General features: G+C 39.4%; 5 protein-coding genes and 1 long non-coding RNA gene across 6 annotated transcripts; 4 read left to right on the top strand and 2 right to left on the bottom strand.

The window, feature by feature from the left end:
- Nucleotides 1-672: 672 nt before the first annotated feature.
- Nucleotides 673-2,558, bottom strand: LOC106750351 (OCIA domain-containing protein 1). The gene is made up of 4 exons (XM_014630661.1): nt 2,307-2,558; nt 1,669-1,952; nt 1,438-1,580; nt 673-1,118 (listed from the first exon to the last, which is right to left on the bottom strand). Exons 1-4 carry the CDS (start codon nt 2,370-2,372, stop codon nt 892-894), a joined length of 720 nt encoding a protein of 239 aa, XP_014486147.1. The 5' UTR covers nt 2,373-2,558; the 3' UTR covers nt 673-891.
- Nucleotides 2,559-3,094: 536 nt separating this feature from the next.
- On the top strand, nt 3,095-8,954 carry LOC106750349 (ubiquitin conjugation factor E4 A). Its single transcript, XM_014630658.1, has 14 exons — nt 3,095-3,646; nt 4,015-4,410; nt 4,489-4,812; nt 5,108-5,301; nt 5,606-5,716; nt 5,806-6,003; nt 6,261-6,378; nt 6,478-6,654; nt 6,863-7,008; nt 7,225-7,374; nt 7,481-7,724; nt 7,796-7,958; nt 8,120-8,324; nt 8,784-8,954. The coding sequence occupies exons 1-14, from the start codon at nt 3,095-3,097 to the stop codon at nt 8,926-8,928; spliced, it is 3,123 nt and encodes a 1,040-aa protein (XP_014486144.1). The 3' UTR covers nt 8,929-8,954.
- LOC106750352 (phosphoserine phosphatase) lies at nt 8,918-11,552 on the bottom strand. Its single transcript, XM_014630662.1, has 6 exons — nt 11,142-11,552; nt 10,882-11,027; nt 10,473-10,607; nt 10,231-10,376; nt 9,974-10,135; nt 8,918-9,580 (listed from the first exon to the last, which is right to left on the bottom strand). Exons 2-6 carry the CDS (start codon nt 11,025-11,027, stop codon nt 9,492-9,494), a joined length of 678 nt encoding a protein of 225 aa, XP_014486148.1. The 5' UTR covers nt 11,142-11,552; the 3' UTR covers nt 8,918-9,491.
- LOC106750353 lies at nt 9,587-10,552 on the top strand. Its single transcript, XR_001374933.1, has 3 exons — nt 9,587-9,853; nt 10,258-10,380; nt 10,464-10,552. It is a non-coding gene; the product is annotated as an uncharacterized LOC106750353 (long non-coding RNA).
- Nucleotides 11,553-12,039: 487 nt separating the features above from the next.
- LOC106750350 lies at nt 12,040-15,033 on the top strand. The gene is made up of 5 exons (XM_014630660.1): nt 12,040-12,250; nt 12,509-12,584; nt 12,681-12,758; nt 12,869-12,943; nt 13,056-15,033. The coding sequence occupies exons 1-5, from the start codon at nt 12,206-12,208 to the stop codon at nt 14,690-14,692; spliced, it is 1,911 nt and encodes a 636-aa protein (XP_014486146.1). The 5' UTR covers nt 12,040-12,205; the 3' UTR covers nt 14,693-15,033.
- Nucleotides 15,034-15,455: 422 nt separating this feature from the next.
- Nucleotides 15,456-23,100, top strand: LOC106750381 (ARF GTPase-activating protein GIT1). The gene is made up of 13 exons (XM_014630707.1): nt 15,456-15,781; nt 16,224-16,357; nt 16,464-16,576; nt 16,868-17,054; nt 17,214-17,344; nt 17,432-17,621; nt 17,710-17,782; nt 18,119-18,313; nt 18,414-18,589; nt 19,542-19,712; nt 20,292-20,471; nt 20,765-20,995; nt 21,200-23,100. The coding sequence occupies exons 1-13, from the start codon at nt 15,724-15,726 to the stop codon at nt 21,398-21,400; spliced, it is 2,040 nt and encodes a 679-aa protein (XP_014486193.1). The 5' UTR covers nt 15,456-15,723; the 3' UTR covers nt 21,401-23,100.
- The last annotated feature ends 6 nt before the right edge of the window (nt 23,101-23,106 follow it).

Below are 23,106 nucleotides of genomic sequence, written 5' to 3'. Positions count from 1 at the left end.
GGGGGGGGGGGGTAAGAGAGAGAGAGAGAGAGAGAGTACAGATCACGCGCGGCGCGTCACTCGGCGCGCGCAAATACCGAACGGCAATTATCGGACTAACTTATGGAAAGTATAGGGGAGGCGCGCGTGCGGCGACCGGCTCTTATGACAGGGAAGTGAGCGAGGTTCTCTCCGGCACGTCAAGGTGACACAGCGGCGGGGATGACACTATGTGTGCGCCGGTCCGCGGGGGACAGGAGGTCGAGAGAGCCGTGCAATGTTACATTAGACGTTATTATTACCCGTACACATCGCGAGCTTTGTGAGCAGCCGCCTCTCTCTCTCTCTCTCTCTCTCTCTCCCTCCCTTTCTTTTTCGCATGCGTGATCCCGAGCGAGCGGGCTGCGTTTACGCGCATTTATCACGGACTGGCGTCATCCATCAATTAGCCGCATTCGTAGCGCGCGCGCGTTTCTCGCGCGGCTCAATTACACGACGACGACGACGCATTACATTCTGAGTTACGTTACATTTCAAGTTTCCACCTAAGCTCGTGAATCATTCAACGTTGTCGCTTAGGAAAACCACCGTCGCCCGAAGAACGCGTGTATCTACGAATCATCATCACCGTCGCGCGCGCGCCCCGATGTCGTCGACGTCTATGATCGTCGTATGCGCGCAAATACATCGTCATTCAGATTTCATCTTGTATATATTTAGCGGAAAATTTGGATTTCCACTCTCCCCCTGATCTGATTATAATGCAGCGTATAATATGCGATCTATCTTGTTTATGTTCAAATTCAGAACGACTTTTATCAAATTCAGATTAAACTAATCGATACATATGTACACGGTTTCGATCCGCCAGCGGGATCAGACTGCGACGGGGAAATTGCACGAGCCGGCTCCTCAGCCCCAGACGTCGCCGTATTTCGTCTTCTCCTGCACATTCGGTGTGGGGGCGGCCTGCTGCCGGCTCGTCGCGGGATAACTCTCCGGCGTTTTGGGAGCGTAATATTGCCTGGCCTTCTGGTAATAAGCCTCCCTATTCTTCTGTCTCAATTCTTCGTAAGTGGTGCCCTTCGGCAGGCTGATCGTCTCGGTCAGATCCGTGTCCTCGGAGACTGGAGCGTCGCCTGCGCAAAACGTAACTCGTGCACGGTCAGTCTCGGAAGGATTGCAACACTTCCTTTTTTTTTATCGATAAGCTTCGCAACGCATCCCGTGTTCAGTCAAGAATATTTGTTCTCCAGTCAACCTCGAGAGATATCTTTTCCTATTGTATGTTATTCTATATTTCTATTTTATATATATATCTCTGTTATATACGAGATACATTACGAAACTCGTTGAGAAAGATTATCGCAGCCCCTCTTAGTGGCTGACTATATTCCACGAGAAATGTATATGAAGAATCGAGCAATTGAGCAACAGCCTCTTTTACGAGAGACTCACCGCTGTCGTTGAGACTGGAATAAGTGTCGTACGAGTTCATCTGTGGGTAATCGTCGAACACCATTCCCGCTGAGGACGACAGCTCGTCAATAGCCTGAGCTTCTTGAGACGCCGTATCTGGTGCCTTGAAGATCTGTGCCTCACTGGAGAAGAGGACAAACGAGTCATCAGTTCAATGAAAGGAGCACAGAATAACATACAGGTGAGGATCAGACTATTATGAGCAGATACCCCATATGCCTGTTTCCATATTTGAATTCCATCAGTCGATCTCTCAGTGTGCTGTTTGGCATAGAGGCTACTTTTCCTAGGCACTTCTCGGAAGCAGTCACTCTGCCCATTATCATACCTACTATGCCACCGACCACAGCAGCATACTTGGCCTGTGCGTGATATCGCGATATCCTGAAGACGCCGTATCCCAGAGCCGCACCAAATATCGACGGAACCATGACGCTTGAGCTTTTCATGCAATCTTGCCAGATTTTCACCTCTTCCGGCGTTAATTCCAGGCCCTACGATATATCGAAAGAATATGTAGGACAGAACGGTACGTAGAATAAAAGTAGAATATCTTATATATTATATTCCAGAATGACATTGTCAAACTCAGATTAAACTGAATCGATGAGTAATGAGATAATGAGAAGTGTGAATTGTCGACGTTGATTTCCAGCAATTTGTCTCGTTCAATAATACCGAAAAATTAATCATTTCTGTGTTTGGCATAATGAAGCAGGTGGTACTCGAATGACGGGAATTTTGAATACGTCGATTAGATTAATGGGCTTGATAAAAGTCACTCTCGATATATATATATATATATATATATATTTGAAACTGAAAAACTAAAACACTTATTTCCTAACCTGTTTTTGCGAACGCCTGAAATCGGGTCTGCCATAACTTGGCTGTTGCATGTCTGTGGTCGCCATAACTTTGTGAATTGGATTGATAGTTTCTTTGATTACATGGAACGTGCGAAAATTCTGCGTCCGATCGATATCAAGTGTCAAAACGATAATTGTAACGCAATTTGATTTGTGTGCAAGTACGAACCAGTTCCGATCGGTCACTTCTCGGTGACAAAACAAAGGCACCACCGCTATCTGTAAAGCCCGTATCAGATTACAGAGTGAAGATCGAGATTGAATTGAAACTTGACCAATCAGTGCAAAGTTCGCTAAATTCAAATTTAGTGAGTCGTGCTCTGACTGGCCAGATTTTAATTCAATCTCAATCCTAATGCGTGGTATGATACGGGCTTCAAACTCGCTCTGATCAGTCGAATTTCAATCTAATCTCAATCTTGATGTACAATATGATACGGGCCTTACGGAACTTCGGAAATCCGACCACTCGTCGCAAACACCAGCAGGAACAAACCTACGGTTTCCGATAGGTTGGAAATCTATCACCTATGCTATTCTCTATTCCATTGGCTCTGCGCTTCTCCATTGTGCAAAGGGCTTGAATTTCGTGAACCAGTACGGTCAATGCTAGCCAAAAGGAACGAACCATCGGTGACGCTGAGAGTAACGTGAGAAGCAGATTTTTTTTCGCGCACTACACCGATGGTGTGAAAAGTGTCGGTTCAGTTGCGGTTTAACTATGCGCTTTATTACGGGGATTTTGCTGTAAGGAAGGAAACACAATCATGTGCGACAATGTGAAGGAGAATCCGTTCGCCGGGTTGTTCTCGTCGGTCAACGATGCAGTCTTGTTCTCCTCTCAAGCGAACCAGGCGAACGACGATGAGAGCAATAATACTGATTACACGGAACGATCGTCGTCGGATGTAATCAAGGATGATTCCTACAACGCAACGGACACGAAAACCTCAGATGTCAAAGGCAAAATTGACCAGCTGATGGCAGATGTGTTCGGCTTAGCGTTGGGTTCAGAGAGCAACGACGTTCAGAGAACCCTGATTTTCATCGATACCGACTCGATCGAGCACGCCGTTTTCGAGCGTTTGATGCTGCCAAATCCCAAAGCTAAGGTGATGCATCAAAACAACTGCAAGGTTTCCCTCGACAGTCATGTCACTCAGGTTCAGGTTATATTTTATCTCTATGAGAGTTACTGTCGTCTGAAGAAGTACCGTATGAAGAACGGTGTGGAAGATGTCATCAGGGATGCCTGCCAAATTGTGCTGAGAAATGCCAACACAGCTCTACAGGAGCCAGATTTGTTTCAGAATCAGAAGGTAAATTTCTTCTCGATGATACAATGATTATATCAAATACGTTTCCCCAGAAGTTTCTTTTTTGTTGCAAAATATATTAAAGTCATTAATTGTACCATCGGTCAATTGATGCTCGTCTTTACCATTGTGATTTAAATTTAATCGACGATTAACTCAACAGAACTGGTCGATCCTGTTAGTTGGTTCAGTCATGGCCAATGCAGTTGGTCGATTTCTTTGACTTAATCGTAGATTAGATTAGATTAGATTAAACCATGATAATAAAAACAGGCATAAGTATATTAATCAACTTATATATAATGTAATTACAATGTAACATATATATATATATATATATATATATATGATATGTATGTTTGTTATTTTAGGTTCATGATCAGCTTATTGCTTTATTCACGGATGACGATATATTAAAGACAGAATTGCCTATATTTGTCATCGACATAATAGAAGAATCGATAGCAGCAAACGAAGACAGCGATATAGACGATGTGATTGCGGTGTCGTTCTCACCTGTTCTTGATATCATTCACAAAGACGTGGCGCGGAGTAATCTGTTCACCTATCAAAACGAGTGGTTCACCTTACTGCATGTGTTTTCCTCTATTGAATCGTTGGCGAAGCTGATCATTCGTCACAGCACACCGAAAAGTATCCAAGGTTGCGCGTATTCAGACACGTTACTAGGCGCCCTCTTTTGTATAAGCTGCCTGCCGAAAACGGCACAGGCGCCGTATGATCTTTTCGATAATCCTCTCCGTCAAGTTAGTACTTCCTGATGAAATTCTCTTCTGATAAAATCACAAGAAATTTGCACCGATGCATAATCGATATCATTACAGTCGAACAGTGCCATAGAAAGCAACATATGGTCGGCTATGGATATTTTGAGCGAACAAATGCACAGGGTTTTCCATTCCTTGCTGAAGTGTTCATCGGAGACACGACACTTGACTCTGCAGTGGTTGAGTAACTGCCTCCACGCGAACGCAAACAGGGGAAAGCTGTGGAACTCTCACACCAGCATGGGATTCGGCGCGATACTGTGCGTCTCCGATGGTTTCATGCTAAATATGGGCAATGTATTGCTACGCCTTTGTCAACCGTTCTGCAAGCTGAAAGACGACAGAGTACCGAAGATAGATCCTACGTACTGCGGCGCTGAGGTTGGTTGTTCAAAAGCTCGGGAAAGATTATATATGACGCTTGTTTACTGTTAAATTCATTCGGTGCCCTTTTTTCGTAAAATTTCAAGTTATCTGCAGAAAAGTCAGGTACGAGTTTAACGTTCGAAATAAATTCCATTATTTTTCATGACTTTATTCCGTTTATCGAGTAGGCTGATGAATGCCCTCGCGGCAGAAAATTGGCGGTTTCGACTCGATCAAGTCATCGATGCTTTCTCGGATCTCGTCGACTGTTTTAAAATGCGTATCTATTTATAGATATTTGCTCTTCCAGGCGAAAGATGAAGCCGAAGCTCTGCAACGTGGTGTACATATGAAAGGACTTAGCTCCGAGACGTGTTTGATACCGACTCCAGAGAGCGAGACTCGACCGGTAGCGGACTCATTTGGCTTCATAACCGAATGCTTCTTCCTCACGCATCGTGCGTTAGATCTTGGCTACAGAGTTATACTTGATAAATTCACAAGGTGAAAAAAATCGCTCGATCTCATGACTCTCTTAGCGCTAAAACTACCAGAGTGGTGAAAAAAAGACCGTTTTTCTTTTAATTACTCCAATTTCTAAAGGTGCATTTTTCGAGATTTTCCGTAATTTTTGTCGTAATGTGTATACGAATAAATATTTTTTCCTTCACGTTATGTATTTTTTCTTCAAAGATCTCGTTTAAATTGCTCCGGTAAAAAAGCACACGTTAACCGTTGGTAGTTTTAGTGTTAAACAGCGGTGACAGTATTGCGTTATACGCACCTCTGTGCACTCTTGATTCCGCAGGACGAATCAGGATCTGGCTAGGATACAGAGGACTTACAATGATGCCCGAACCGGTGGCAGTCCCGAGGTGCTGGAACTTATAACGGAACGAATGGAGAGCGAAATGACGAAGTACGTGTGTGTCGAAGTGCGTGTGAAATCGACGATTTCCTTCCGGTATATACGGTTGTCATAATGACGATGCATTTGCGTGGCCACAGATATTTGTCGCTCAAAGCGAGCCTCCTGGTGTCAGAGATGTTGCAACACTTGGCGAGATTTCACGCGATGACGGCGTTTTGGCTGATACAAGTTAACTTGTACGACGTGAGCGACGAGGAGGACAGGCAGAGTTTCGCGCCGATAGAATACAAATCCGTTACATTCCCGCTGTCAGAAACTGTTCCTACTACACTGAGGTCAGTCCCCCCCCTCCCTCACACACACACACACACATAAAATCGACAGACTAAAGATTGCAACATTTTTTTCGCGACGTATCCGATAGGAAAGCGTATCTGCTCTCTGTGTGAGAATTCATTTTTCAGTAATTCTCTCCTATACAGGATGCGTTGCGAAATTCGTCTGAAAACGGGTGTTGCAAACTTATAATTCACACGTGCATTATCAGGATAAATATTTCGCGAGAACCGATCAGTTCGTGTTTGCGACACAGGTGCATTCCCGAGTTCGTGGTGGAAAATACCATCGAGTTCTTGTGTTTCATACGTCGCCTGAATCCGGACACGTTTGAGGAAGAAGGTCAGAGCTTCCTGAATCCGATCTTGACGGAGGTAAATCAAGGGCGGGAAGGAGCGCATACTTTCATCGCGCGCGTTCATCAGTTATAATCGTTAGTATAAACATATATTAGGTATATATCGGTCTTTCAGCTTATAGTTCTGATGGAGTCCCAGCATCGCTTGTACAATCCTCATCTACGTGCGCGTTTGGCCGAAGGCTTGGAGGCACTTTTACCTACGAGAGACGAGACCCCAGGCTCGGTATCGCCGGACTTAGGAGCATATCATAGGAGAAAACTGTTCGTTACTCATCCTCATAGGCAACAGGTGAGCAGAATTCCTCGGGATTTGCATAATGGTAATTTTCACGAAATTTTGATTAAATTTATCGATAAATAATAACAACGAAAAATAATTGCAATAACAATAATAACGATAATGAAAACATAATCAGCAACAACAATAACAATAATAGTAATAATAATAATAGCGAACACACCAATCTCTCTTACGTACCGTTTTTGTTTGTTTCTAGATAGTCGTCAATTTGCTGCACGTATTCGTGAGCATCGAGATGACCGGGCAGAGCGTGCAGTTCGAGCAGAAGTTCAATTATCGTCGCCCGATGTACACAGTGATGGATTATCTGTGGAAGATTCCCGAACACCGCAATAATTTTGTGTGAGTATGTACTTGTGATGTAATTTCGTAGAAAAAAAAAAAAATAATAATCAGCAATATCAGCCCGGCACATGATATATACACACAAACGCGCAAAATTTGACTCAAAATATGACAAGTACGAGGATAAGTTAACTTCCACGTGCAGATTCTTAAGGATAGCTTTCGTTAAAAGCGCGTGATGCATTTCGTTTAATTACAATATATATATATCAGTGCTTTAGCTCAAGAAGCGGAGGGCAGCATGGAAGCGGTTCAACCACCACTGTTTTTACGTTTCATCAATCTATTAATGAACGACGCTGTATTCCTTTTAGACGAAGCTCTATCGAATATGGCACAGCTGAGACAGATGCTTCAAGCTAGGTATGTTTCCGGAATATACGCGATGCATCGCTTTTTTTTTTTTTTTTTTTTTTTTGAGAAATATTTCCCAATTATTTACGCTAACTAGCATTTGTGAATTATGCAGGGAGAACGAGGAATGGGATGAAATGCCGGCGAATGAGCGCGACCAACAAGCCGGCTATCTCCAACACATCGGTATGATCGCCCGCTTCGACAACATATTAGGCAGGAAGACCATACAGACGATAAAAATGTTGACCAGTGAAATCAAGTCGATCTTTTGCCATCCGACCATGGTGGATCGTATCGCTTCTATGCTCAATTATTTACTGCTGCAATTAGTGGGACCGAATAAGAAGAATCTGAAGGTAATTTTGTAAGACTCGTCGGGTATCATTTCTGAGAACAATATCATAATTTCACGCCTGTCTGAATCCAGGTGAACGATCAGAAGGAATATGGGTTTAACCCGGCGGACTTGGTGTTAAACATATGCAAAATTTATATCAATCTGAGTAAAAGCGAAAGCTTCACGCTGGCAGTGTCGCAAGATGGACGTTCCTACAGTCCGGAACTTTTCAAGCTCGCCGATAACGTGCTCGGTAAGCTTTTCTCCTCGACGGATTTGTCAGGCGTACAAATTAATTCGATTCCCTTTCTCGTGTATTATTACGAAGTTTTTAACGTCTGATATAAACTTTGAATAAACTTTGCAACTTCGGGTGAGAGGGCATAAGAATTTATCTTAAAAACCACGTTGTAGTTCGTATCGGTGGTGTCAGCATCTTGGGAGACCTGGATCAATTTGCGAAGAGCGTGGAGAAAGCCGCGAATCAAAAGCGAGAAGAGGATGAAATTCTGACGGGTGTTCCCGACGAATTCCTCGACCCAATTATGTCGACCGTCATGGCGGATCCTGTGATTCTGCCGTCCTCGCGAATAACCATCGATCGGCAAACCATAGCGAGGTATGCGTCGTTACATAAATTTAACTTACTCAAATATTAACGTAGAAAGGAATCGCAGGAATCATGTCAGTTATAAAGGTGAGGTCAAAATAACGAAAAAGTACGGGAAAGTAAACATGTTTACACAGTTTGTGCAAGAGATATTTATGTAGGTCCCTTATTGAACATTATATACAGGCTGCTAAATGTCAAACGTAACAAGTCAAATATCTTGAAAACTGGGTGACATTGAGGTCCGGTCTTTTGATATCCGTTATTTATTATGTAATGTTAAATGTTTACTATATATGATAATTACGTACATACACACTAAGATAAGGCTCATATTTGCCGCTCCTTCCTACGCTTGAATTTATCTTTAAAGGAAGCGTATTTTATATTTTTATGGTTTCACACAAATATACCTTATATATAATAATATATATAAATATATATATATATAATAAATATATATTTCAGGCATTTGCTGAGCGATCAAACTGATCCTTTCAATCGCTCGCCGCTTACTATGGACATGGTGAAGCCGGACATAGAACTTCAACGAAAGATACAGGATTGGATCTCGCGAAAGAAACAAGAGAAAACGCAAGGCATTGATTCGTAATTGTTATATTATTAGTATAATACACTGGTACAATGTCGAAACTTGAATATGCAATTTTCAAGATAGTCAGATCATATAATATATCAAAAGTAATAAAAGGCGTGACAATTTCTGTATTGCCGGGGAGAGAATTTAGTTTTGAATTATTATTTCAAACGCACGTAAGGAAAGGATACGTATAAAACGGTTCACCATCTCGCCTTTTTTATTATTTAATGTTCGACTTGTCCATAGATAGCAATTGTGTATACAAATGATACGAATTATACGACATAATTATGTACAGAATTATGAGTGAATACATTTACTGCGGTGATAACAATTATCGATATGATACAATGTAATGTACATGTAGATCGCACATGATCTTATAAATTGCTACATTAAACACACAATCCATACATTGTACTTGTGTGTAGAATAAAAGAAAACGTTATTCATAAATCTGACTCGATCGATCAAGGCGAAACGCGGTACATTTTTGTACAAAAGAGTTTAGTATCATACATTTTACAAAATATCGTAATATGTCACTCTTTTTACTCATATATATTGTTTTATGATTATAAACATTTTGTGAGGTCATTAAAATTTGTTATATACCATTGCGTGCGTGACTTGACGTTTTCTCTAATTACATTCCCGCCGAATCCTGCAACAAAGATAATTGTGCTGCACAGATAATATTCACAGTGTAATTGGCATATGCCGTTGTAACATTGGTTACATAACTGTTATGTAACACACACGTTATGTACTGTTATATAACTATTATGTAACACGCGTTATTTCTTCCAATGGCACAACGTAGCACGAATTAAAGAAATTGCTAAAAAAAAAATTGGGTTCGTTTGGGCAGAAGCGCGGGGCTAATATAATTTTTTAATCTGTTGTTGATGTTACCCATTTCGCGTTTGCGGCACAGGTTAGCATAAAGAAAACATAATAGACTACCATGAAAAAAACTTAAAATTCGAAAAGTGCGGGGTTAACTTCACACACATACTTAGACCTTTGGAAACTCTTAAGCAATTATTTGACAAACCTATAAATGCGTCTGCTGGTGGCGATGCTTCCAAATCTGTCGCGCCATCGCCGATATGTACAATTGTCTCAAATCCTTTTTCTTTTTTGAGACGTTGTATTACTTCGGCTTTACCACCACTTTTAGAGGTCGGCTGATCCTTGTCAAATCCAGCATATTCTCCTGTATACAATTATATATATATATGTGTATGTGTGTGTCTGTCTCAATGTCCCAAAAAACAATGAGAAACAATGAGAAATAATAAGAATATTTACCTGTAAAGTAAAACATTAATTTGTTAGCATAAAGATGTTCGGGTGGAATGTTAAGTTTCGCAGCAACTGGCATGATGAGAGAGTCGAAACCACCGGAGACGAGAAACACCTGCTTTCCATGAGCTCGTAAAGCTGACACCAACTCTCTAAGTACATTTACAATTGTTGATATTATAATACATAAGCAGATATACAAAATATACAAGTGCTTTATTCCATATTTCCACAAATAGATCTCTTACTCGATACCATCGGTCAGTTTTGGTTGGTGCGTGTTCAAGAACTCCTTTATTTGGGCTAAACTTGGATTTATTATCTGCAATCTTGTCGATAAGGATTTCTGAAATGTCATATCACCTTCCATGGCACATTTAGTCCTGAAAAAAATATATATTTAATATATGATGTAAAAGTGACTTATGATTCCAATATGCTACTATTTCTCAAAAACATATCATAATTAATAATAATATTACATCAATGTTGTAATTTTCGATTTAACAATATAACTAATACATATGTGTTATCTTGTTGATAAGGGTAAATTATAGCATTGTTATTATAACATTGGTATAAGGTCAGATAATGTTTATTGGTATATAAGTTAGATTGGATTAGCAAATATAGTAAAAATCAAGCAAGGAAACATACAACTCGGCAATTTCTTCCCCTTTGCCACAAAATTTTGCAAGCTCATCGATGCCTTCTTCTTGTATCACTGTGGAATCCACGTCGAATGTCACAGCATCTGCATTTTTCCAAATGTTCATCATTTTGCCTTGTTCGTTACTTGCCATCTGAAATGTTACGCAATAGGAAAAAGTACGTAAGTGAATAGAAGAAGATTATATCCTATCGAGTTCAAGATGTACGGAATAATCGATTATAATTTGAAATCAAGTTTGTCATACCTTTTATAACAGATGTCTGTCGCGAAATGTCGATTTATTAAGCGATTCAAATGAGCACAATTTATAGAGTAACTCCCATCGAGCCTATCGTATGTCGTAAGTTATATCATAACTATCCCATTAAATTGCCATCAATTTATCACGTGATACATGTGCCCATTACGAAAGATTCTCGATAAAGTGACAGTCGGAGTTTAATGATATAAGATAACAAATGATTATCATGTTTGCGTCATTCACTTCAGTGATAAGAGGAATGGGAAATCAAATTGATCAATTAATCATTTTACCATAAACTATTTATTCTATTTTATCTTGTAATTCATTAACATTTAGTTTTAAAAGACAATTCTGTCAATTGTACCAGTTTCTGAAATATTCTTGACAAGTTTGAATAAAATGTATTATGTACGCATAAAACAAAAATAGGTTCGTTCCTTATAGCTGAATTCGGAATGTGAGGAGAATAATCGACTGTGATTGGCCAATTTTTTAAGGCTTAGAGCTTAAGCACCTATTATAGACCGGAACTAAAGCGGGATCTACAATGGGAATTTAAGACGTAAGATTTGAGAAATTGACCAATCATTTTATAATATATAGTTGATTTTTCTTCTATAATTCAACTGTGATTGGTCAATTTCTTAAATCTTACGTCTTAAATTCTCGTTGTAAGCCCTACTTTAAGGTGCTTTTTCATAGTAACGTGGAGCTTCGAGCGTCAAGCATTGGAGCCAACAATGGATTGTCTGCTAATTGGATCGACGTTTGACTCTTATCCGCTGATTGGCTCCGACGCTCGATGCTACTATGAAATTGTGCCTTAATAATTACAACAAAGCGACGCTCTTGAACACAGCCCAACCATTTTGTATTTTGTACTTCATGGCGATAGACCGTTATTGGAGAATTTGAAATAATACTTAAGGTCACAGCTAATTTACTTGAAGTGTGTCGTGCTCGTGAGACTGTTATTACAAATAGAATATTAATAAGGAGATATGTGTATTGTAACAATTAAGTGACAGAAATAGGTAAGAGAAAGAATAAGTCTTCTTGGATATATGCTCCCGAAAAAACAGATCATGTCAAGAACTCTCAGTTCCACGGTGTGTATGAATGTTATTTTGTGTTGATATATAAAAACAGGATTATTTAGAAAAATAGTGGATTTATATATTCTGTACGAAATATGTGTGGATATTGAATTTTTTAATTGTGTTGTCTTTAACCCTTTGCACTCGAGGGCTCCGGAGCCCTCAAGTGCAAATGGTTAAATTTAATTCATCTGAACAAAACCAGTATTTTCACATATTTGTATTTCTCACCAATATTATAAGACTTACGAAAATGTATCTTTTGTTTAGTGCAACTCCAAGATGTTTCGGTTAAAAGATAAAGCGGACCATTCATATTTTAAGTTGTCACAATCTGAGAGCAAAGGTTTGTCTATAAATTGTCAATTTTCTACTTGTATTCCTGTATGATGACTGTATATTTTGATAAATCATCGTATGATTTATATCATGTAATTTTTAGTTCGAGAGATATCTCAACCTGTTAAGATTACACAACTATTGGGCCTTCCTACACCTTCGAAATCTGGTCTGAAAAAAGGTAACATCGAATACTTGTACATATTAAATAATCTCTTCAATATTTCTACATATAGATCTTCCTTAATTAACTCTATTACTAGGTATCGATATATGTTTACATTTTTATAGATTCAGTTGTTAAAATTAGTCAACCTGAGAAAATCATACCTTATATGAGGAATACATCGACTCAAAAGAAAAGCGGTGAGTATACACGTTTTACTCTTGTTTTATTTATTCATGAATAGCATAGAACTGTGTCGCATTAATTATCAATTTCACTCTCCATATCCTTGCCTGATTTATCGCTTTACAGGAGCAAATATGATCTATTGGTTTCGCTATACCGAGAAGAATGTGCGAAGGAACTTAAGATTTACGGAAACGCCGACCACCGCAAGAAAAACCAAGCCGGTCGTAAGAACAAACAATTCGCACAGTAAACCTGCGGTGACCGAAAGGAAAGACTTGGAAGCGCACGACAGAAAAAGTTTCTTACTGCCGCCGAACAGCATAAAGGACATGCACGTTGCACAGAGCAAATTCAAACGGAGCATGCCTGCGTTGCCACATCTCAATCAGACTCGTGTCTTGGATAAGTCTACGAGCCAGTGTCCTAGGATATCCGAGGGGTCCGAGGGTACCTCGCTTCTCGTGGAAGATGCTGACGTACCTGCGAGCTATCCTGTCGCGCGGGAGAAGAATAACAAGACGTCAGTCATACAGCACACATCGTCGCAGACGCACAAAACGGACGATCGGTCCGATGTAAACATCTTACATTTCTTCGGCACGAATTCAACGGATGCGAACAACGATGTGGCGGGAGAAGAGCGTTCAGGCACTGGAATCTTAAAACGTAACGTCTGTGGCAATGAAAATAGCAGCGATGATATTGTAGTAAACAAACGAAGGCCTTCCGCATATAACGTGGACGCGAGGAAGAATATCAAATCGTTCAACGGCAGTTATCTTAACTCGGGAACGAATAATATATGCACACCCGGTGTGGAGAAGATAAAAACCGAAGATGTGTGCGCATCTTTACGAGCTATCAGGACTATAAGCGGCTCTCGTGTGGATTTACAGCAAGAAGACGTCGACGATGATCCCGACGGATACGTGATTCTCAGCAAGAAGGAGCTCCGAATTTTAGCGTCCAACTTGGAACATGTAATCCGCAGGACGGAGGAGAGCATGTCCTGCTTGAAACTGGCGGCGACTTACGTGATGAATTTATCGGTGTCCGTGCGGACCGACCTGAATAAAGTGATCAACGACGATAAGATCGAAAGCGAGAGACGAGTGACTGAAGATCCGAACGACAATGTGAAAGTAACCGGTAAAAGTAATATAAACGCGATATCGACGCCACGTGTCTCCGAGATCGATCACAGCCCGGAAGACGCTTCCGGGACGGTCGACTTGACTGAGGGAACCGACCAGCCCGAAGCTACGAAGCCGGAGGACCACGTCGAGATACGGCGAGAAGTCGATTTCGTCGTCGAGGACGACAAGGAGAACGAAGGGAGCGCGAAGAAGTTCCGTACGAAGCGCTCCAAGTCCCAGTGCAAAGCGAGACGACACTCCGCACGACTGTTGATGAAAGCCCTGAGGAACTCGAAAGTGGACAACGATAGTTTCGTGAATATGGAGCACGAGCTGAACATCACGAACGGCGAAGCGCATCGTCAATCCGTCACGCCGGTCACGTCGAAAGGTATTTCGGTGACGAGCGGGCGCAGCGACGGCGAGAAGACGACGGGGAGACCCTTGAGGGAATACTTGGCGCTGAAGTCGCGCATGAGCTGCTTGCTGACGCCCAACGTCAAGCGATTCAATTCCGCGGAATCGAGCGACAACGCGCATCCTGAAACCATCAGGACCTCCCTGTCGCACAAGATACTCGCGGATCTCCAAAACTTGTACTCCGACTCGCCGGATTTGCAGTGACCCGACTTGTGTTATCCTTCTACATCGATAATGCGTTTTCTTTCAACGATATAATATATGAGTATTTAATGATAATATAGGTAAATTATAGTCCCGGTCTACAAGTGTTTTAAGATCTAAGTAATTTGATCAATCGCAGTCGATTATTCTCTTCGCACTCGACTGGTCAGTTTCTTAAGGCTTAAAGCTCGAAACTTCTATCTGTTGTAGACCGGGGTTTATATACATATATGTGTATGAATGCTGTGCATAGAAAGTAGTCGTAATATCGATCGACAATACTTCTTAATATATTTGTCGCGTAAACACGATGCTACATATATATATATATATGTTTTATATTTAGAGTATTACTAGTTTTATATTATTACGAATTTTATATTTAGACTATCATAACTATTATATTTGCATGACTGAATATTAATGAAAAATAAATTGTATCGGGGAATTTTGTATGATATTAAATAGCGAGAGAAATGCGTGTGTGTGTGCGTGAATTTTTTTAACCCGGGAATAGTCGCCTGGGGTCTTTCTAGACCCCAGCGGTCGGAAAATGAAGCTCACGTCGCGGTGAGTTCTTTTTTACCGATAGGGAACCAATGTGCGTTTCACTTTTATTTTTTTCCTCACATTTAGAGACCTTGTCCGTATTGATTAAAAAGAAAGATGAAATTATTCGCAAAATACAGACTAGGAACGAGTCGAGGTATCGTTTTACCAACGAGGTCTCGCGACTGAGTTTAGTGCGCGACGATGGTAGACGAGTTCGCCACCGGCGGGCGTCACGGTCGCCGTCGAGCAATTTTTTTCTTCCTCGTCTCTTTCCGGATGCCTCGCAATAAGAGCATAATGACACAAGATCCATGTTTTTACGCCTGTGCCGAATCGTTACCGTCGTTACTCGCCTTCGTCGTCGCCGTCGTCGATTGTGTCGATTATGTCGCGTGTGCTCGCGAGAGTGCGAGGTATTATAATGCGCGAGAGCGTCGCTAACTGAGCGGAGAGAAGAGCGAGGAAAAAAAAACAAGAGCATGGCACGTCCCAAGCACAGAGTGAACGCAGACGTGTGCGCTGACTGCGGGGCACTCGGTGAGCGCATCATTTCTGTTTATAATTGCAGGCCTGTCCTACAAAAAATTCTCGTTCTCTCTCTCTCTCTCTCTCTCTTTTGATATACGATGAAATAACTCTCACCGACCTGTCGAATATTCTGTCAAATATGGACACTTTGGTATCGCTTTGATTTGAGCCGACGGCTGCAGGCAATTAAATGTCAAGTGTGAAACATTGTCTACAATAGGCAGTAGGAGTATGTTTATAAGAGGCAAGAGTAAGAAATTAACCAATCATAGTCGATTGTTCCTCTTACATTCGAATATGATTGGTCAATTTCTTATTCTCATTTCTTATGTATGTATTCCTACCGCCCACTGTAGACTATGATTAAATCTGTAAAGTTGTAATCAAATTCTGCAGAAGCAGTGTGGCCGTTTGATCAAGGCAATACTATAGGATCGATATGTTGTTTCAGAGCCGGGATGGGCGTCAATAAACAGAGCTATTTTGCTATGCGACGATTGTTGCGGGATCCATCGCAGTCTGGGGCGTCACGTGTCGCATATTAAGTCGTTACACAAGAGTACTTGGAATGCACAGCTATTAAATGTTAGTGTACATAGTACTTGGAATGTGAAGAAAGATTTTCTCAGTATTTTCTTTTTTAATATGCGTAAGTCGCATTGCTTTGAGTAACCGAGTGGGAATATTTCAGATGGTGCATACGTTGAATGACAATGGAGCCAACAGTATTTGGGAACATTCCCTGCTAGATCCTAGCAATTCGAAGATTAGTAGGAGAAAACCGCAGGCTAAGGATCCTCTACAGTTAGTAATCGTGATTATGTGTAATTCCATCTTGTGATATGTGAGACATTTTATTCGCAAATATTTGGATTCTGTCGGAATTATCATTGAATTCTTGTAAATTTTTACATTCTTAAGTATCAGATTTTGAACTCTTAATTCTAGATATCTCAATCAAGTATCTTTACAATTAATAACTCTATGTATATTTTTTTATATATATTTTATATATATATTTTATATATATATTTTTATTTTTATATATATATTTTTTATATAGGATTATGTTCTTGTTACATTATTTGCTTACAGTCCTATAAAGGCAGAGTTTATTAAGGCGAAGCATCAACACTTGGCCTTTATATTACGACCGAGTAAGGAGGAATATTGTACCGAGGAGGAAGTCAGTAGACAGTTGCACAGTAGTGTTCGTACAAGTAATTTAGAGACTTCGTTGAGGCTATTGGCGCAAGGAGCCAACCCCAATTACTTTTACAAGGTACTACTTTACAAGTACAAATATACCTTATAATTCTATATTATTCCTAGATTCCTACGACATATATATCTGAACCTTATTATGTGTAATGTAATAATTATGTTTTCTGAAGACATAAAATCATTTCATAAAATCACAAATATCATGATGTATTTCTAGGAAAAAGGAACTACTCCTTTGCATGTAGCAGCTCGCGCTGGACAAGTTCTTCAGGTGGAACTTTTGATAGCCAATGGCGCAAATCCAAGCATAATAGATTTAAACGGACAAACAGCCGCTGATATCGCCAAGTGAGTAGCAATTACATTTTCAATACGCAGTCAGACAATATATCAACACGGTCGAATTCTTCACTATTTTTCTCGTTATCGTTTCAGAATGGCAGGACACATAGATTTGTCCGAACGCATAATTGAATATATGTACGACGTGACAGATAGATTGACGTATCATGTGTGCTCCCGTAAGCCGAGCCATCGAGGTGATGAACATCTCATCATCTCCGATTTGGCTTCCAATCTGGACAAGAACGAGTTAGCTTTGGAAAGAAGAAACAGACTGCAAATGGTTCGTAACGCTGCCTCACTCAGGATATACCGAGTATATCCTTCATTATTGCCGTGTACTATCGATTCGCTTTATCTCTTATGTTTAGTTGCCCAACCACTTATTGGAGGAACTAGCTATGGATGTCTACGATGAAGTAGACCGTCGAGAAACAGAAACAAGTGAGTACACGTTTTTAAGTCATAGCATTTTATGCCTCATATTATAGACGAAATTGGTTAATTTCAATTACTAACGAGATATCACATGTATTTTTGTTACGCTATTCCTATGGAAGGGTGAGTAAAGATCGTTTAAATTTAGCAACGTAATTTTAGTTTAACCCTTTACATTCTCTGGACATGTACATATATAAAATCTTGCTAGATCCTGAGCGCTTTTTCACCGCGTTACTTCGCGCTCGAATGGTTAAAATTGATTTTAATAAAAAATGCCGACATTGAGACACGTGTACTGAAAACACGCAAATAAGCATACAACATCTTGGTCTTCTGCAGTTTGGTTCTCGACTGCATCCCTCCCGGAGAAGTGTACCGTACCATTCCTGCCGGTTAATCCGCAACTGTCGTCCACTAGGAACCAAGGAAGGCAGAAATTGGCGAGATTTACGCCGAAGGAATTCACCACTCTCATCATCGATTTACTGGTGGAGGCGGGCCGAAGGCATATGCTTTCCAACAACGCAATTCAGAGTAATACATGATAGAAGCACAGTTTTTTGTGATGTAATTTTCCGCATTTTTTTATTTCTTTTTTATCAATATCTACATATCGATGTTTATTGCTCTTTAGATCCTGCGGTGTCTATGCTTCGGAAGGAGCAACTCGGTAAACACGGATCACAGGTGTCCGATGACGAGCCCTTGTACGATAGCGTTGCGTCTGACGACGATTACGCTTTGACATCCACCGACAACACATCGTCCGATGTCTCCAGTCAGCCCAAAGTCGACAACGAAGTTAACAAGGTAGGAACGCGCCACGATAATTTTGAATTCGATCCGAGATTATTCAGGACTTTATCCCTTAAACACAAAACTTTAAGAAACGCAATTCTGCACCTTCTCGTGATATAGCGATATGATCTGTCCACTTTAACTGAACTGCCCGCGCCATCCTGATGGAAATATTATCGGTTGAGAGGATATTTCAGCAGAATATTTCCATCAGGATAGTTTTAGTTTAAATTTACACAAGCGTTGAAGAGCACGAAGTGTCTACGCACAAGATTCTCACACTTCGGCGCGCGTAAATTTCTCGAACTAGTATAGCCAGTTCAGTCAAAAAGAACAGGCCAATAGTTTGGAATAATAGTTTAGACCGTATTAAACATTCCTGTGTGAGTAAAAATATATACGTGAGTATACCCAGTTTTATACAAGTCGCTTAATTCTTCTTGTATGTACACATATATGTAAGAATATACAGAAACCGATATTAGAATATAACTTATATTTCCTTAAATTGTGCGATTTATGATAAAAAAAAATGAAAGAGTCATGTTGACATGTTTTATCGCTGTTTGATAAAATATTGAAGGTACCGCCACTAGTAACAAAAAGAGGAATAAGGAATTGGCTGAGCACGTGGCTTTTCTGTAGGCAGTGTTATTAGGCAAGTGCACAGGTCTGTTTGTGCATGCGCAACCATCGCCAAGAGCGCCGGATTTGACCATCTTTCTTGAAACATTAATTAGCTGCTAGGCGTTTATTCACACAATTACTCGCAATCCGTACACCACTAAACGTCACGATTTATTCGTTCATAACATAATAATCATCATTATCATCATCATAATCATAATAATGCGTACAGCATTATATAACATTGATTTTGCGTGATCATTGTAACATGCTCTACGTTCCTTGCTTGATACCGTTTTAAAGCAAGCATTGTGATCGCGGCGCCACGTTGTTTCAGGAAGCATTTGAACCGATGGCCAAAGGTCTACCGTCTATGGTGGAGGTACTGAAGAAACAATTGACCCTGTCCGAATCAACCGTACGAGATCTGCGCGAACAAGTGCATACGTTACAGACTACTGTCGAGCAGCTCACTCAAGAGAACAGCGAATTGAAACATATGCTACAAGTAACTACATAAGATTTTATTTCGCACATGACAAGCAAGTTGTTTTCTCTTTCCGATAACACCGTCCACTATATATGTACAGGGTGTGCCATTTAAGTTGACACAGCGAAATATCATAATAAATTTGAAATTCCGTAATCAATATTTTTTACTACGAAATTTTATTCCACGTAAAGAAACGAAAAACTTCTGTCTGGAAAATATTTTCGTATGACCTCTATTTCTTAAGATAGAGAAGACTAATCTTCTAAGAGAAGTAACTACAAATTATTCGTTCCTCGGTAATTTCTTACTACGGATTCTATCAAAGAAAAATAGCAAGAGACAGAAATTGTTTATTTTCTTCTCATAGAGCTTTGAGAATTTTTGCAGAATTTTTTATTAACTTTATAGTATTGCATTGACCAACATAAGGAAATATTTCAACTTGTGTCAACTTAAATGATACACCCTGTATGATTGTGCTGAACATTTAAAAAGAAAGTTTATATTCTGATCTAAGCATCATCTCATTTGAGGTAAGTTTCATGTGACGATTATTAAAATACTGGGTCTAAAGGATCGACGATATCAATCCAGGTAAAAAACTCCGGCGATGGCAGCATAAACGGACACGTCGGCGGTGAACAAGAGCCAGAACTAGAGCCAGTGCACGACATCAAGACGTCTACTATACGGGGTAATCAGCGACCGGCATCAATGTACGAGACGAGAGAAGGCTTACGGAAACCAACTTCGTGGTCGACCACCATTTGCCAAGTGCGTTGATTTCTCTCTTTCAGGGACCCGGACCGAATGACAATATCGGTCCGGTTCCGGTCCATCAAAATATTTAATAAAGATTCCGATTTTGTGGACAATGAAAGTAGCGATACCGTTTAAATTACGTTTTTTTTTTTGTTCTTTAAATCTGTTTCCTTACTGAAATTTTTATTGAATTAAATTTTATATATATGTTATATATATGTATACATATATGTGGACTTGGAATTGGGGGGGGATTGTATCGTGCATACTGTGTAACCGTGTCTCTTCGTACCGTTCTTTTTCAGACGAAACGCGACGCGGAAACGTTGTCACGGAACAACACGCAGAGCCTGTGGGAATGCGGCGCTCCTAATCTGCCGCCCAGCGAGGAAGTGACACGACGAACGGAACAAGTTACCAGGAGAATTCAAGAGCTGTGGTTAGCCATGCAAGATCCTAGCCAGCGAGAAGCTTTTGTCCCTTGCGCGGAAAGAATACGCGTCGCCGTTGCCGAGTTGACTGCCATATTTCCTCAGGTGAGATAGATTATTTTTAAGACATTTCATTGGTTTATTACACACACACACACACACACACACACGCACACACACAAAATATTATTAAACGGCGAAATGTGCTTGCTATACCAAATTCTACGATAGGACAATAGTCTTCAAACCTTGTCAGTGACCTGTCAGATTGTGAGAAAGATTCTCACTTTTATCTATATTTTATCGTAGAATCCTATAGAAGAAAACATCAGATCTGCTTTACGCCAATTGAACGGTAACACCGGTAGACTTCAGGCGGAATGTTCGGGCCTTCAGAGATGCACGAGTGATGCCGAGCACATGGACCGTTGTCTACAGCAAGTACGTTCATGCGCTTACGATATTGCCAAAGCAACCAAGACTCTTGTCACGCAATTTCAAACATTGTAAATCCCAGGCTTCCCCGACGTTGTACAGGAATAGTATCAAATATGTATGCGCAATTATTTCGATATATATGTCTTTAACATTTAATTTAATTGTAAATACTCTTGTATAGTGCATCAAGTTTACTAGGATTATCTTCCTCTCAAATCTTGACCACACGTATTATTATATACACACACACATATATATATATGTTCATTTCATGATAGAGTAGCTTCTCCTATTTTGTTTTTCTTCTTTTTTATGTTGTCAAATTTTACATAAGTACGAAGTAGAATCCCTTCTAATCTATTATAATTATATTATTTTACTAGATTACTAGATTAGGTTACTAAAAAATTATACACTTCACATTATTTAAATATGTTTCATTGCACGATCTAATACAAGACATGACACTGTTGAATATAGATTTTATATTGCGTATCATCTCATTAACGTTTGTAAAAGACTGAATAGCGGCAAACCAATGAACGTCTACGCGTATATGCAGTTTAAGTTTGTAGATTTTCTTTAACTTGTATACATATATACATGCACAAGACAAGATTTTGTGTAAGAGAAATAAAAAAAGATGTATCGTTTACGTATATATCAGAGTAGAAATCCATCCTTTGGTGGGACGATGTAATGATAAATATTGTTTTTACTTAATTTTTTTTATATGTGTATATATAAAAGATAGAAATAGAAATATAAGGATAAAACAGTTTGCCTCTAGATAACGTAGCTGTCTCCCTTAAATATTTTAATACTTTTATCGTACTGTACATACATGATAAGGATAAGAGACATATGCAGTCCGTATTGTATGTGTTATTAACCATAAAAAAAGTTCAACAATACAATCGTATTGTATCAGCAATTTTTCATCTAAAATAACGGATGTGAAACATTTAAAAACACTTTTTATAATTTATTATATAAAATATCTCTGATCTGCTTGTTAAATTATGTTAATTCAGCCGTACCACAATCACACAAAACTGGGACTTTTTTATAATTCTCTTATATTTTATCATTAGAATGTGTGTATGTATTTGTATGTATGTATGTATGTGCGTGCGTGCGTGCATGCATGTGGTATGGGTCACTTAATTTTAGAAGCCTAAATATATAAAAAATAAAACAAAGGCCTCAAAGGAACATTTCTTTCTATTCTGCTTGATTTGTTATATATTTAAGTGTCTAAGATTAAGTGACTCATTCTGTATATACATAATAGAAAACAATAATGAACATTCAAGAGACAGATCTATTATTTTGTTGCATTACTTTTCAGTTTTTTATGTCATTATTTGAATTTAAGTTATATACGACTTTAATATATTTTTTTGTATTTCTAATTTTTTATAATTTCTTGACATTATTGTCATGTGTATCACTATTGGGAACAATATAAGTGCAATATTATTAGTAAATTATTATTTATCTCAAACGTGAAAATGGTCACGCTTATTAAACAAAATGCCATTTATATATCACTTTTTAAAAATTTGTGCAATTAGTAATATAATTATGAGTAGGATAATGTGACAATATCTGTGTATATTTTCATTATTAAAATTATATATTAAAAATATTGTAATTAAATATATATGTAACAGCCATATATCATTTAAACGAAAAGATATATATGTTCTTGTCGTAAAAATATATTAATAACATTATACAGTAACAGTAATACATTTGTAACACGTAATGTATAG

This window comes from Dinoponera quadriceps, unplaced genomic scaffold (assembly GCF_001313825.1).
Source record: "Dinoponera quadriceps isolate SergipeBrazil2010 unplaced genomic scaffold, ASM131382v1 scaffold5230, whole genome shotgun sequence".
NCBI classification, from domain to species: Eukaryota; Metazoa; Arthropoda; class Insecta; order Hymenoptera; family Formicidae; genus Dinoponera; species Dinoponera quadriceps.
The sequence above is the reverse complement of the archived record's forward strand: the minus strand, read 5'-3'. Positions and strand labels throughout refer to the sequence as shown.

Coding starts and splice junctions, on each gene's coding strand:
- LOC106750352 (XM_014630662.1), bottom strand. CDS start 11,027: ATGGCAAGTAACGAACAAGGCAAAATGATGAACATTTGGAAAAATGCA. Junction 10,136..10,230: donor ATTAATGTTTTACTTTACAG/GTAAATATTCTT, acceptor AATTGTATACAG/GAGAATATGCTGGATTTGAC. Junction 9,581..9,973: donor ACCAGCAGACGCATTTATAG/GTTTGTCAAATA, acceptor TCTTTGTTGCAG/GATTCGGCGGGAATGTAATT.
- LOC106750349 (XM_014630658.1), top strand. CDS start 3,095: ATGTGCGACAATGTGAAGGAGAATCCGTTCGCCGGGTTGTTCTCGTCG. Junction 6,379..6,477: donor TGAATCCGATCTTGACGGAG/GTAAATCAAGGG, acceptor TCGGTCTTTCAG/CTTATAGTTCTGATGGAGTC. Junction 7,009..7,224: donor GAACACCGCAATAATTTTGT/GTGAGTATGTAC, acceptor TATATATATCAG/TGCTTTAGCTCAAGAAGCGG.
- LOC106750351 (XM_014630661.1), bottom strand. CDS start 2,372: ATGGCGACCACAGACATGCAACAGCCAAGTTATGGCAGACCCGATTTC. Junction 1,581..1,668: donor TATGGAAACAGGCATATGGG/GTATCTGCTCAT, acceptor CCTCTTCTCCAG/TGAGGCACAGATCTTCAAGG. Junction 1,119..1,437: donor TTCCAGTCTCAACGACAGCG/GTGAGTCTCTCG, acceptor CGTTTTGCGCAG/GCGACGCTCCAGTCTCCGAG.
- LOC106750381 (XM_014630707.1), top strand. CDS start 15,724: ATGGCACGTCCCAAGCACAGAGTGAACGCAGACGTGTGCGCTGACTGC. Junction 18,314..18,413: donor TTCCAACAACGCAATTCAGA/GTAATACATGAT, acceptor ATTGCTCTTTAG/ATCCTGCGGTGTCTATGCTT. Junction 20,472..20,764: donor GGTCGACCACCATTTGCCAA/GTGCGTTGATTT, acceptor GTTCTTTTTCAG/ACGAAACGCGACGCGGAAAC.
- LOC106750350 (XM_014630660.1), top strand. CDS start 12,206: ATGCTCCCGAAAAAACAGATCATGTCAAGAACTCTCAGTTCCACG. Junction 12,585..12,680: donor GTCACAATCTGAGAGCAAAG/GTTTGTCTATAA, acceptor TGTAATTTTTAG/TTCGAGAGATATCTCAACCT. Junction 12,759..12,868: donor GAAATCTGGTCTGAAAAAAG/GTAACATCGAAT, acceptor ACATTTTTATAG/ATTCAGTTGTTAAAATTAGT.